Source organism: Sipha flava, unplaced genomic scaffold (genome assembly GCF_003268045.1).
Source record: "Sipha flava isolate LNK unplaced genomic scaffold, YSA_version1 298_pilon_pilon, whole genome shotgun sequence".
NCBI classification, from domain to species: Eukaryota; Metazoa; Arthropoda; class Insecta; order Hemiptera; family Aphididae; genus Sipha; species Sipha flava.
The window spans coordinates 113,388-130,027 of record NW_020272970.1 but is presented as its reverse complement, the minus strand read 5'-3'; the positions used below and the strand labels follow the sequence as shown (position 1 = coordinate 130,027).

Below are 16,640 nucleotides of genomic sequence, written 5' to 3'. Positions count from 1 at the left end.
CTTATACATTCAAATAGATAGAATCACAGAGCGCAGTATACGTGAAATAGTTACCTATATCAGTGGTTACTATGGCAAAAGTAAATAAAAATGTTGTTACAGCTTTGTACATGTTCCCGGTGATGTGTATAATCATGGCATTTTATATAATGATTAGGATTTCATGAAATACCAAACATGATCGACGATCTATAAAATGATTTAAACGACCATTATTTTAGTCGATGAGGCATTATTTGAAGTGCCAAACATTGTATAGGTAATGTGTTAAATGCATTTTATTGATATTGATAATGTTATATCGAAAAATTATGATAGCTTCCGTTGATCGATAATTATTTACAGCCACATCACTCTTTATTTGTAATAATGTAAAATGTCATGCGTGGATAATCGAGAACGCAATTTAAAATATCGTTTCAATAAAGAGTTATTAAAGTAACAATATGATACAAAAAACAGTGTGTCTTTTAACTAATGAACGATATCGTCAATTATTAAAAGATGTTGCTAGTGCTAAATTGAAAACTAAAATAATGAACCACGTGACTATTGATTAACTAAAAAATATAATATTTTGGTCTTTAATAATAATAATACACTAATTTATCATCTAAATATAAAAAATTATCTTTTTGCAATAATAAAATAAATTGTCTTTGTTTTCATTTTTTAATATCATGATAAAAAATAAATGGATTTTCCTATTCTACGCATTGTCAATATTTTGTTCGTTATTTTATAAAATGCCTGGTTATTTTATAAAATATCTAAGAAATGTATGTAAAAATATAAATATTATATACCTACTTCTTTAAAAATGGCTAGGTATAACATAAAATTCCTAATCATTATACATATTGCCGCTCAAATATATATATTTTGATATTTCATTCCACCATTCCAAAAATTCAACCATCCTAATAATCATATAGGTATTCTTAATCAGTGATAAAAATAATAACAATGGTACTGCAAATTATTCAGACATATAACATGCAGAGCTGGCTCAAGGTGTAGGCAAGCTAGGCATTTGCCTAGAGCGGCACTTTTGTAGAGGCGGTATTTTCAAAATTAACTCGTACATTTTTTCTAATTCTATAGATGTTTTATAAGAAAAATATTTAAATTAATTCATTCGTGAAAACCACTTATCTATATAGTAAAATAATATTGTCTTAAGTTATTATATTATTTTATATTATGGTCGGGCGTTTTCAATTATTCCAAAAATATAAATAACCGCACAATCACTTCTGCGATTTCCGATAGTAAATAGGAGGAGGGGAAAAGTTAAAATAAGAACTCAATTTTTTTTTAGAGGCAGCAAAATTTAATTTTGCCTAATGCACTATTTTTGCTTGGGCCGGCCCTAATAATATGTCGGACAGATAGGTATGCCGTAAGCTAACGTATGCGCGTCGCAAGATACACTGAGTTTAATTTTCATTATTTTTAACGTCTGTGAATTAGAAATTTAAGTTGGTAGGTGCAGATATTTAAATATTTAATATACGTACCATTTCATAACATGACACACTGGCATTTAACTTTTTAACCCTTTTAATTTTAAATGTCAAAATAATGTAAATCACGCGCATTGAGGTACCTACCTATATACTATAGACTATATCAAAATATTTTTATACTCAGGATTTACTAATAAAGAACTATTATTTTTTTTATTACGGAAATGACTGAGACGACGTTGGACACGCAACGATCAATGATTTCCTGCAGTAATATCCGGATATTCAGAAAATTCAGATCTTTGAATTTCATACCTATACTTATACAAATCATACATTACAATTATTGATTTGTAACAAGTTTTTACAAGAAATTATAACCGATTCCATACGATGTAAATTGTTTATATTATTTTATAAGTGGATAAAAAGTTTAGGGTTTTTAAATGACCGATAAAAAATAATTTTATAGTTTTATTTCGCCATTTATGAATTCAACTTTTGTGGAGGATTTGGGGGGCGCGTAATATCTTCATATGTGTGCGTAATTTAGATAATGGCGCCAATTCTTGGTATATTGGGGTTGAAAATTTAGTATGGGCCATAGGCGTGCGCACGGGGGTGGCCGGGTGGGCCGCGGCCCCCCCCCCCTGCGGACTCTGGTTTTTTCTTTAATAAATTTATATCTATAGTATATAAGACAGCGAACATTTTTACATTTTACATGAATAAAGTAAAGCCAGTTTTAATCTTATAGTATAGAATTGATATCTGTGAATAAATGTAATAAAGTTATTAGTTATTAATCAGACTAATCAGAACTTGCATATAATATAAAAATTGAAGATGTAATTGATACATTCAAAAACCTTACTCCCGTGGACAGAAGGATGGAGCTGTAAATAGTATAATAATAAGTAAATAAGGATTTCTTAGATATAAATTGTGCAAGTTTAAATAGTATTTATTTTTATATTTGCATATTGAATTAAATAAATAATTTTTAAATTTAAAATATTTAATTATACTAGTAGCCTTTAGTACAAGAATCTTTGGTCCACTTTTTCAAGGGGCCCCCCCCTGCGGACAAAGTTTGCGCACGCCTATAAGTATGGGGGCGCTTCATATTTAAAAATATTATATCACAAAGCTAGGCTATTTCCAACTAGGACTTTATACTCAGAAAACAAAATACAATATTTTTTTTATTTTTTTTTTTGTATTTTAAATACTAATGGTAAAACAATTATATTTTAAAAAAAATTTTATATTATACATCACAGAAACAATTGATACAACTCTTTAGTACTCTCTAAATTCATACAAAACTGCTATATAAATTATTATAAACTATTATTATTAAACATGTTATATGGGGCCGAAGTTTGGCTGTCAAACCGTATGAAAGCTTCATTAAAAAATTAAAGCCTTACAATATTTTTTGTGTAAAAACCATTCTCCTACCCTCTCCTGACTCGCCATTAAGACTGATATTTAGATATCGTAGCTTTTTAAATATTTTCTGCTCGACTAAATTTTAAAGACTCCCCCCTCCCGAATTTTTAGTATTGTAGGTACTTGTACCCAAATAAAAAGGATGTAACTATGATCGTGGACTGTAATGTGTAAGTTACTTGTAGTTCACTTCATTCTGGATCAATTTATTAACTATAGTAGATACTGCTAAAACAATAACTATGTTATGAGAAATAAAAAACCAAATATTTTTAAGACTCAAGTATGCTAAGAAATAAGAACAAATAAAATACAATTTTACTTTCTTCTACACACACATATATATATAATATACTTGAGCATACATTTTAAAAAATGTAATTTGGTAAAGTAAAAATATTAATATAAGCGTAAATAGAATAATGCAATTATTAATTACAATAATTACAATTAGGTAGCTGGTAATATTAGATATTTCAATAGTAATACTGGTGCGGTATACCATAAAAAATAAATACATTTTAAACATACATATTATTTATTTGCAAAAACTGATTTGAATAAAACAAATCATGGCCAATAAAATATTGAAATTTCAAAATAAGTTTTAGAAAATAATTTTCTATAACATGTGTAAATACTCGTATTAAATTTTTTTTTTTTTTTTAGTCATTGAGAACATATTGTCAAACAATTTTTTCTCCATCCAACTTTATCTTCTGCCGTTACTCTTCATAGTGCCACTGGTTGGATCTTTAAATGCGTCACTCTCTTAAATGTGTGCCCCATAACATTCATACATTGTTCTTGTTGGTATTTTCTGTCCTGGTGACTCATTACCATGTACTCTGTTTTTTCATCATTTATATCTAGTCCTACCTTCCTTGTCATCGTAATGAGATTCATACACAGTTATTTAACTAAGAATTTTGGTTTGTAAATTGTTAAAATCAACTTGCAATCATTTGCAATTAATTTACAAAATATTGTTACTTTGAAATTATTAATTAATTTAGGTGAGCCAATTTCATGAACAATTTCTTTAGTTTCCCTAATACCATTGATTTTATTCTCTGAAACGCATATTGAAATGTTTAAATTTTCAAAGCCAAATATACAGCAAGGATTCGACTTTCATTTAGTTCAGTACAATTATTTTCTTTTACTACTATTAATTATTTATTTTCTTTCACACTTTAATATCAATTGAATTATCAGTTCCTTTATTCTTCAACAATCCACGTACGTACTTTATTATTAATTAAACCTTTTTGGTTTAGCCTACCTCAACAGATACTTGAACTTTGATCTATAGTACCTATTTGATCTGTGCAACATAAATAAAATAAACTTTAATTTTTGTAATTTTTGATCCAATTTCTATCCATAGATTCTGTTATTTTAACCAACATGAAAAATAATATTTATAAATATTGACAATTGTGTTATCTTTGGAAATTTACTATATTATATTACTTTATTATATTATTGAAAATTATAATTTTTGAACAAATAAATTTGAGCTGTTAGTTTTCCTATAATGAATACTTCATTAATATATTAATATAATATATTTTTTGGTTTCAATAATTTGATATTAAATTATTTTAATATTAGTTAAGATTAATTAGAATATGTCAATAAAATCAGTAACTAAAATATAATAATTAAAGTTTTAAAGATTATGATAGACAAATTGCCTTTGGTTACTTAGTTATAAACTGTTATCAAGATTTGCTAATTATTCTTTAAGATCTGGAGTGGCTTTAAATATAACTTCAATCAAACTTCCTTATAAGATTAATACATGTGATTCATACTGTCATTCTTATAAAGTCTTACAGTTTGGGGTTGGCATTACATTTAACCATAGTCTCATCCTGTCAGTGAAATGGAGTATTTATTTCAAGTCCTTTGCCTTACAGCAAATTGTGTAGTGTTAGTGTGATACCTTTTGGATCTTAACTAAATATTTTCTCTGAACTGATAAATAATGAAATAACAAAAAATATCATATTATACATTTTAGAAGAAAAAAGCTAGATGGATAATTTGAGTTTGAAGATCTAGTAGCCATTATTATTAATTACAATTTTAATGAAATTTCTGAAAAATCTAGGAACTTGCAAGAGTTTAAACTCTATGATAAGCTAAACTAAGATTAATTAAAACAATTCATAATTTGGTAGTAATGAGTCATAGTAAAAGTAAAATAATAAATCCTACGATTATAAATGATTATTTTCTTCATTGGTTACGATTTTTGAGATAAAATTCAGAATAGTATATTTTAGTATTAAATCAATACTATTTTTAATTAAATAATTTATATTTGTGCAAATTATAGGAATCAACAAATATTATTCACTTATATATATGAGCTAAAATATGAAACAAAAATAAATCACAATTTATACTAATACAATACTCTAAACTGTTCCAAAGATAAGGTTCTTAATATTAAGTCCTAGAATATACATATAAATAGAAATGAAGAAAAAGAACTGAAATAATTAAGTATAAGTTTTAAAAACGAATAATTAAAAATATAATATATTGGTGATGGTAATTTTACTAAAAAGTTAAATTTTCTAAGTATATCCTTGATACTTAAATTACATAATTATTTATTACTTGACTTAAACAAATAATAAAAATATTAAAACAATAAAGCTAACACAGGAACACCAGTAAAATATCATAATCCTAAATATATTATTACTTTTTTTGTTCTTCAATGTCAATAGTTTGCTCATCCATACTATAACCAGTAATACTATCAGGACTTTGTAATGAAGCATTATAAAGTGGATTTGCTATTTGTCTATCACTCACAGAAAAGCGAGTATTATTGTAAATATTATCCGTCTGTAAAAAAAAAAAGTAAAATTTAAGTTATTTACAATCAAATTAAAAACTACTCAATTTTAACTATCATATAAGCACACATTTTTTAAATATTTTAAAAATTCTATATAATTATAGTTATCAAAACAATTTTAAAAATATTTATTTACCTGATAAATATAGTCAGAGTCAGTTTTTAAAGATGAAAACGATGGCTGATGAGGTAATGATACAGTATCATCATCAACACGATCATCATTTTGTGCTTTATAAGAAAACATAATGCTTGATTGTGAAACACTAAAATAGAATAAATTATAATTAATAGAATGAATACGGATTTTTGTTTTTAAATTTTTACCTAAAGAATGTGCTTAAGAATGTTATGTAGACTAGAGGTGTGAATAATGTAAAATACAGGAATGTTGTTACATCAACGATACAAAGACCTTCTGTAATTTTTACAAGCAAAAATGTACAACCAATTGAACCAATACCATTTAAGAGTGCAAGAAGAGATACATATACATAAAATGACCGATTCACTGAAAATAAAAAACATAATAACAGAAGTTAATTTATTTTTCAATTACTTAGTAAGAGATACATAAATAATGGAGTGATATTTCATAATAACTAATACAATTAAAAATGTTATGTTTAGTTAAATTAATAATAAATTATAAATATAAGTTATATTAAAAATTTTAAATATTTATATTGTTTCGTTCACTAACTCAAATTAATATAAACGTATTACTTTTTAAATATTGAAATTATTAAACAGATTTAGTTGACTTATGTTTTAAATATGTTAATTTATATTTTTGACATAATTATCATATAATTAAAATAATGTTATGTTATTATTTAATGCTATAATTATAATAATCAATAGCAAATAAATAAAACATTTGTATTTTAATTTAAATAATTAAATTAAAATTAAATACTAATTAAGTTAGAACAGTACTATATATTACACATCAAAAATAAATTAAAATTTCAAATTAAATTAAATATGAAAAACAAATAGATTTTGTTCAAAATTAGTTAAAATTCTAAAAATTACAATCTAAAAAATCATTTCTCTTCAATTTTTATTAAATATTAAAACTGTATTAAGTTTATTGAATTATTTTTAATTAAAAATAACCATAAAAAAAAGATATAATAAAGAAATAAGTTTCTATTTATATGATCTTATATTGAGTAGTACAAGTTGATTGTTTACCCCATTTAGTTTTAAAAATTAAATCAAAATTTACCTGGTAATGCAAGTTTTTCTCGAAGTCTGGTCAAAGGCAATACCAATATGAGCAAGTACAGCTGCAATTAAAAACAAATGCATTTATATTTTATAAAGAATTAATCTTTTAAGATTCATATTAAAAATATTACCATAGTAAAAATAACAGAACTTATTAACCAAAATAAAACACCACCATGACCAAATAAATTTAAATCTTTTGAGTGAATTCTAAAAATGGAATCTGGCATATATATTTCTAAAGCTCCTTGACTAACTGAATAAGCTAATGATATAAATGAAGTTGTAATTAGTACATATCTTATGCTGCTTCTACTTTCCATATGACCTGAAATAAATAAAAAGTTATGACTACTCTAAATATTATTTAATATTTACATTGATAATTACTTATTAGTAATAATAAACAATTATTAAATACATTTATTTATTAGAAAACATTGAAAACACTACAATGTAATAGAGATAGGATATTTGTGTCAAGAGTAATTGCACTGGTCTATTTTAATTTAAAATTAAAAAAGTCATTCCATTTGAAAAATAATCCAAGTTTTTTTAAATAGATTTTATTATTTTGTAAGCTTTGTATAACTAAAGATCTAATGAACCAATCCAAAGTTTAATTTTTGTAGAGTAATTTATCGATCATCAAGATACTTTTATAATAAGTCATTAGATATACTTCACCGCCAATTTCTGAGAGGTTAATTTATGTTTTTAAGTAGAATTATTAAATTAAACTATTTTATTTATAAAACTTTAAAAATATTTGTGTTATTATATTACCAACCAAAAGCTAAAGCGAAGACTACTACACTCATTTCAGTGGCCAAGAAAAAACATTTGACCAAAATCCAAAGAAATATATTGATAGAATCAGCAGCCAGATTACTAAAATTGAGTGTCATTGAAATCAGGCATCTCATTATACTTGTAAATACATTGAACAAAACCTAGACAAATAATATTAATAATTAATGGTAAAATAAAAAATTGAACGAAAAACATAAAAATAATGTTTATACAAGTAAGAAATATTATTACATAGTTCTATAAGTAAAATATTAAGATTTACCAAACAGTAGAATGTAAAAAATATTGGGCTATTAGCAGCTCTGAGTTTTAATCTAGCACGGCTAAACTTTGAAACTAGATAAATCATGAATATCAAGTTAGGAATAAGAATAGCAACATCCCAAACACGAACACTAAAATAAATAATTAAATATATTAATTGTGTGTTACATATATTACAAAAAATGTATGTTAATTAAGATTCAAGGGTTATTCATTTAATATAATTATTTATAAAGAAAAACTAGTTTCGTTTATACACCTGATGCATTTCATATACATTTTTAGTTTCTACATAACAATTTTAAACGAGAAGTATAAACGATAATTATGTCATTCTTATATCAAATTCATTTTTTTAAAAAGTAGGTACTAAATTACATTATGATGTTTTTATGAATTTATATTTTGATTTAGCATGCAAGTATTTTTATATAAATATTGCGAAAATTATACGTCTTGCCAACATATCTAATACATCTCCAAATATTAAAGAATACAGAAATCTAAGAATTTTATCAAATACAAGTAGTAATTAACTTTTATAGACTGGTGTACATAAATACCAACAATAATACTAGATTATAGTACTAGATCAACTTTACATTAAAAACAAATTTAAACAATTAATTTAGGTTGATTTTTATCACTTAATTTTTATTGAAACTAAATTATAATAGCTTTTTTTATATTTGTAAAACAAAATAAAATAAAATTTTCAATTTATAATCAATAAAATATGATTTATATATATCCTAAAATGATTTTTAAAAATATTCTTACTTAATCCTTGGTATTTCCATGTAAAGAACCAGTTTACATACATGTTCTTCATTTGCAAGAGTATTGTTATCCATTATATAGATTGGAACTATTGGCAATCTATTTGTTTCTAAACTCTGATCTTCCATATTTATTAAATTTTTCATATGTTACATCAGTAACATAATTACACAATCACACATTTTAATAAAGTAAAACTGAAACAGTCTAGTAAATAATACTTAGGGTATAATTAAACACTGAAGAAGACTGATGTAGAGAAAACCTAACATTTTCTATTTAATTAACATGAGACCTAATATGACTTCATTCAATATTTTTTTATATCTTATTTCATTTCAACATGAGTACTTATTAAGATTATAATTATAATTTATAAAACAAAGATAATTATTTAATTTATTATTGGTTTTTCGTCACTTAAACCACCTACATTCAGAGCCTAAACAAATCATTAAATTATTTTTTTTAATTATTCACATCTTTCACTGTTCACAATTTCACATTCACAATGTAATCTATGCACATAAATACATTACAGAAGAGAAAAGAAATGTTATCTCTCTTTGATAAGAATTAGGAAGATACATTTTTTATTGTTATTAAAAAGTTGATAAGGAAATTATGAGTAGTATTGTAAAAAGCTTAAATTAAATTGATATATATGATCTATGGGCAAAATTTTAATCAAAATAAATGCATTTTTATTTTAAATTTTATTTATTTAATCTATTTTATTGGAAAATTCCGTAATTATTTATTGGATATTGAGCGTTTGAAATGATTGAACTATTCATATGATGTAGAGATCAAATTATTTGAATTTGAAGTGTTTAGACATCCATTATTTTCAATCGATTCATGTTTTGTTGTTAAATGTGCAGATGGAATGAACTACATATTTTCAATAACAAATGATTTAGAGTTAATTTTAATTCAAAGAAATCTCAATTTTATGTTGTATCATATGATGCGAGAATGCTATAGAAAAAAATAAATAGTGTTATATTTTTAGGTATAGAACTTGATCAAACCGGGTTTTGAAATCAAATATGTAATATATGATTTAAATATCAAATTTTTAATTTCCGTTCTACTACCAACCACCATGTAGTCTTTCGCGTACCATAGTTTGAGAACCGCTGGTCTAATGTATATTCATGTATTGTAATATTGTTAAAAAAAAGAAAAATTGAACGTTAGATTGACATACTTACAACCAATGGAGTACTTATGGGTGGGGGTTGGGGGTTCCATCCCCCCACAGAGAATTTCCAAACCTAAATTTTTAAATTTCGATCAATTTGAAGTTTGTTAATTTTGTAAATTCGTATAAAGGAAAAATATTAAAAATCCAGGTACGATAATATTGATGTTTTCGACTGTGCTAGTTACATACACTTACACACTTCACAGACTAATGCTTATTGCTGTAGTCTGTAGTTCGCAAAAAATTGTTGTCTACTAATTGTGGTGATAGTTGGATAAAGATTGCATTTTGTTTCAGGAAAGCCTTACCATGTTATTGATTCATCCGAATTTAAATGTTACTAATAATGATGTTATTGAAAAATTGGCTAATAAAAGAAGGAAGCTAGAATTTATCATATAGTTCATGATTAATGAAATTCCATTTTTCAATAAGAACAGTTGCTACTCGTGGCTTGAACGACGGGATGATCGCATTCCTTACTATTATTTATGAAAATAAGAAAACTAATTATGATTGTAATAGTATATCTCTTAATAATTTATTATTCATTATTTAAAATACTAATAAAGGGCGGTTTTTCAAATAATCAAAATAATAATTACATAAATGTTGTTGAACGCGATCACCATATGCCTAAGCGGATCAATCCATCACTGCTGACCGATAGCCGCCGCCCGCCGCTTTCGGACGAAAATCGTCTTTGCCTAGGCTACTTTATACAATATTGTATATGTCATGTTAGGCCTCGCAAATGTGTGCGTGCGGATACGATTAAGCTGTGATATCCCACAAGTAAAGGTTAAGCTAGGGCTAACATATTTTCCGATCTTATGGAAATTTTCCGTAATTGTCATGTTACCTAAGCCAAATAAACCTCCCGATTCTCCTGAGTCATACAGACCCATTAGCCTTCTTCCGCTATTTTCCAAAATTTTCGAAAAACTCGTTCTAAAACGCGTCCTGCCAGTAATTGAAGCAAACCTGCCAAACACCCAATTTGAATTTCGCCAAAATCATTCCACTATACACCAGGTTCATCGGTTAGTGGATCAAATTTCTTATTCGTTAGAAAAAAACTCATATGCACAGGTGCTTTCTTTGATCTAGCTCAAGCTTTCGATAGAGTTTGGCGCAAAGGCCTCCTCTATAAACTTAAGTCTATATTTCCCTCTTATTATTATCTAATATTTAAATCGTATTTAGAAAACAGGCATTGTACGCTCCGGATTTTCAATGTCTGACATATCTCCGATCTGTGCAGGGGTACCTCAAGGGGCTGTTGCGGCGCCAATACTATTTAATCTATTTATTGCAGATCAACCCACTACTCCTAACACTATCACCGACGACTTTGCAGACGATAAAGCTCTATTAGCTCACCAATCTAACCCTGAACTGGCTTCCCATTTCATTCAACAACACCTAAACCTCCTATCAATCTGGTACAAAGAATAGGAAATAAAAATAAATGAATTAAAATCCATACACTGTACGTTCACTCTCAAATTCAAAGACTGTCCCAACTATCCACCTCAATAATCTCCCTCTACCGCCTTCCCAAAGTGTTCACTACCTAGGTCTCCATCTTGATCGACGCCTAATCTGGGAAACCCATATCCAAACCAAGTGCCGCGCCCTAAATAGTCGTGCTCACCAGATACATCCTCTTCTCACATCTAAACATGTTAATGTCAAAAATAAATTACTTATATACAAACTTCTGCTTAAACCGATATGGACCTACGGTATACAACTTTGGGGAACATCTAAACCCTCCAACACTCATATAAAATTCAAACATTTCAGTCAAAATGCCTCCGCCAAATAGTTAAAGCTCCTTTTTATGTTTCTAATGACACTCTCCATAGAGATCTTAATATTCCAACCATCCAAAACGTAGCCATAATATTCTATAAACGCCTCCACTCCAACCTCTCCAATCACCAAAACCTTCTCATATCTGATTTATCAACTCACACAATTCCAGGTGATCCCGGAAGGCACCTAAAACGAAAATGATGTCGTGACCTCTTGGAGGACTAAACTTCAAACTCCATACCCGCCATGAAGTTCCATCAATGGATGGATCTTTCTCCTAAAACATAAACTGCCTTGATGCAATAGATATTGAATTGTTTACTTAATTTAATATTATTGTATTACTTGCTTAAATATCATTTGTGATTATTGTAAAAATAAAATATTTATAGATTATACAATTCAAAAAAAAAAAATTTGAACATTTTACCCGCGGATTACGGTTTCCGATTATGAGATAAGGAATTTTATCATTGTCGATTATGTGAGTATCATTTGTCGCGTGCGTTTTAAACCGCGAATGTATGCTACAATATAATAATAAAAAACATAGGCGGATGTTTGGTTTCATCTGTGAGGGAACTTAACATTTTTGTCTTATTCATTAGCGGAAACAAATATTTTTGGTCGTTTCCGACGCTTCAACCTACTAACTGCAGAGGCTACTCCTACTTGATTCTAGCTGAGGCACTAAATATATATATGCTTATAGGTAATAGGAACATAACAAAATAAAATATTGTATGGCTACTAAATTATTTTTATTTTAATTGTATGTATCTATTTTTTCGTGCAAATATATTAACAATTGTTTCAGTATTAATAGATTTAGAAATTTCTTTTTCAATACATAATATAGAGATGTTGTTGAACATTTACTGCAGCATATAACTTCGCAGCCAAGTTTTTATTCTACGCATGGGCGAAAAACTCCTTTCACAAGTGGAGGAACTTATAGGATTTGTTAAAGCAACATGAAATAGTTTATATAAATTAGGGAGTCTGTTTTGTTATAACCTTTTTCACATCGTTTAAAGTTATATAGTTTTTATCAATAGACTGCAATATACAATTCTTCGCCACTTCTATCTCTAGCTGTAATACATCTTTAGATACATTCATCAAATCCTGAAAAATATACAAAATACAGGTTCATTTTTAATAAAACTAGAAAACTAGAGCATAGGTAAAGTAAGTAAAAGTAAGTAGTAAGTAAAAATTAATTTTCAGAAATCGATACGATACTTATTTTATAACGATCTACAAAGAAGAGACTTTCCTCAAAGTTTAATTGAAAAAATTGATCAACAGCTGTAGCCATTTGGAGGCTTTCAGTAGAAAATCTATTTTTCAGATGTATCAAGATAACATCAAATACAGGAAAGAAAGCATTTTTTCTAAAATAATCTTCAACGGTTTCAATTGTGTCATTAATATTTTGTTCAGCACTTGTGGTTGCAGTAGTATCAAAATGTTTAAGATTGTCTGGCTCTTGTCTTTTTATTTTGCATCCTAGTTAAATAAATATTAATTTAAAATATTATTATTATAAATAAATATGTTTATTAAGTCTTACCTTTAGATGGCGTTTGTATTGATATTTCATTGTCTTTAGCAAAGATTTCTATTTCACACCAAAGCTTAGAAAAATACTCTTGTTCTAGAATTTTTAAGTCATCACCACCTTCAATAATTTTTAGATTCCCCTAAGTTTGCATTTTTTTCTTGAAATTTGTTAGAAACAATATTAATATTAATTAATACTTTATGTAAGATAAATAAATAAATTATAAATCGTCTACTTTTTAAATTTGTTAATATACCTAAAATCAGGGCTGGGAAAGTTAACGATTTTTTTTAACTCCTTAAGTTATTTTAAAATAATAAAGTTAAGTTAAATTAAAAGTTACTTATATTTTTTTCGTTAAGTTAACTTTGAAGAAAAGTAACTGAACTTAGTTTAAAGTTAAAATTTTATAATTTGCAAAAATAAAAAATTGCACACATAATATTAGTTTTTTACGCCCAAGAAAATTACTGGGGAAATTGAAAATAATACATAAAAGTATTAACTAGCTATCAAAAAACCAGAAATCAAAAAAAATGAACTTTTATAGAAATATAATAAGTTAATAAAGTAATAAACTAATAATAATATATTATAAACTTTAACGAGATGTGAACAAAACACATGCTAGTTGAATAATGAAATTAAATTGGAAATTATACCACAGTTGTTTTGTGATTAATCCCCCATCGACACTCGCTCTCATGGTATTTACTATTTTCAGAGAATATTCTTAAGATTTCCATGGATTTATAGTGTTTATACAATAACAATGTTATAAAAATATAATAATAAATATAACCCATATAATGACTATTAAAGTTATTTTTCATATTATTTTCGTCTACAGGAAATTCATACTAAAATAGTAAATTATAAATATACTAAAAACCTCATTTAATAATTTGCATCATTCTTTACACTAAAATTAACTTAATCTTAAATTAAGATAAAATAACTTAATTTAACTACTTTTAAATAAAATTAACTTAAAGTTAACACGTCAATCTTTAAAAAAAAGTAACTTATTAAGTTAAAAGTTAATTTGTAAAAAAAGTAACGAATTAATTAACTTAACGTTTTAACTTTTAACTCGTTAATGCTCAGCCTTGCCTAAAACAAAGTTATTGGAATTTAAATACTTTGAATCATTAATTATTACTTATTAGGTATATTATACCAATTGCTTCATTTACTCCTCTATCATCTTCATTTTTAATTTCTTCTAAAGCCTGAATAATTGCTTTAGAACTGTTTTTAGTAGATTCTATATTTCGATAACGGCAATTCCATCTAGTTATTATACAAGTACTAAGTCTAATCATTGTCGTTTGTCTTATTCCTAGTTTAGTTTGAATATCAGTTAATTTTTGATTTTTTGACAGATGAGAAAAATGTCCGTACAGGGATTCTAAAATCTTGAACACATGCCTTGTTTCCTAATATTAATATAAGTAATAAATAAAATCATGAAGATTTAAGATGTATATAAATATTCATTACCTTTACATATTTACACATACCGATTACAATGAGGTTCATTTTATGAGCCATACAATGGATATAAATAGCGTAAGGATTTTTTATTTTATTTTGTAGTCCGCTAAATTTCCCAGGCAGAAAATTTGCACCGTCATATGACTGAGCAACTATTTGTGGTTTAGAACTAAGTTTACACTTTTTCAGGTATCATAATATGTAATGATATACAATTTCAGCATCTTCATTCTTAGAACTATCTATAAAACCGAGAAATCTCTCAACAACATCTAGATTTTTAACATAGCTTACACATAATGTCATTTGTTCTTGTTTGTAACACCTATAAATTAACTTAATAAAAATAAATTAAGAAGTCCATATATAAAACATAATTTATATTTCCCCTTGATTATCACACATAATTCCAAACACTTCAATGTCTTCAATATCTTTCACAACAAAAGTTCATCTTGAATTATATGACTTAAGTAATTGGTTATAAGATTAATTTTGTTTTCAAATTCCTCATTACTTTTTGCTAACAATTTACATAACAATTTTTGTGTATTTACATAATTTGTGTGTGACTTGAGCAATCTATCTTTGTAGAAATTCTTTTTTGTCTAGTTACAAAAATATCAATGTTTTGATCACAAAATTTAACAGAATTTTTTTAAATAATATCATAATGTGAATCATTGTTTCTCAATGAATTTAGTGAATTTATTATTATTTGTTTATTATAATTGAATGATAAGTATCAATGTTATTTTTAACTTTTTCATGTTTTGATTTAAAAAATCAAAAACTTGAGACGCTCAAAGGGTGGGCCTCGACCCATCTGCCTCCTTTGTGTAAAGAGTGTATGTGTGTAAAGAGAAGGGTAAATTATATCTAAAAAATAAGTGATTTTATAGTATTACAAAAAAATACATAAAAGGTATGAATTAATAATTACATTATGCTATTATTATTATAAATACAAATACAAAGTTATTTACAACCACATAATATAAATTATTATTCCTCTGTACCTTTGTAGTAAGTAATATATGACTATTGAACTTATTTTCTTCTGGAAGATTTAAACCTGGGAACTCTTCTTGAAAATATGCTACTCAATATAGAGGTTCCCTGTGAAGCTCAAGGCATATATTTATTCCTTACAATAATTTAACATACATAGTTTATAATAATTTATGTTTTTAATTATAAGTAAATTATTTAGTATTTTTAAGTTTGCATACACTTAAATTGCTACTTTTAGAATTATATCTATGTTTATTTTAATTATTACACTGTACTTGAGCCTTTCAGTATTTATATTAAAAAATAAAGAAATAAATTTATATTGTATATACTACAATATATTAATTTTTAGGTCAAAAATAGTTTGCTTATATTTAAATAATAAAACATGTTAATTTTGCTATTCATAGGAGGTGTGATTCATTTTTTTTGTTTTGGGAATGCATGATCCAAAAAAATTTGGGAACCATTGGTATAATAATCAAATATGTTAGTTTCAGAATTTTTTAGAAGGAAAAAGTGTATTATATAAAATTAAAAACAAAGGTTTTCCAAACATTTTAATATTTACTATGACAAGTAGCCAAATTATTTTTTTTTATACGTTTATATATTATTGTATAAATAATATAA

The 16,640-nt window shown here is 26.0% G+C and overlaps 1 protein-coding gene across 1 annotated transcript; it reads right to left on the bottom strand.

Annotated features, from left to right (window-relative positions):
- Positions 1–5,534: 5,534 nt before the first annotated feature.
- On the bottom strand, positions 5,535–9,244 carry LOC112685904 (transmembrane protein adipocyte-associated 1 homolog). The gene is made up of 8 exons (XM_025557950.1): positions 8,899–9,244; positions 8,117–8,249; positions 7,832–7,994; positions 7,173–7,369; positions 7,040–7,100; positions 6,133–6,316; positions 5,942–6,071; positions 5,535–5,792 (listed from the first exon to the last, which is right to left on the bottom strand). The coding sequence occupies exons 1-8, from the start codon at positions 9,042–9,044 to the stop codon at positions 5,643–5,645; spliced, it is 1,164 nt and encodes a 387-aa protein (XP_025413735.1). The 5' UTR covers positions 9,045–9,244; the 3' UTR covers positions 5,535–5,642.
- Between the last annotated feature and the right edge of the window lie 7,396 nt (positions 9,245–16,640).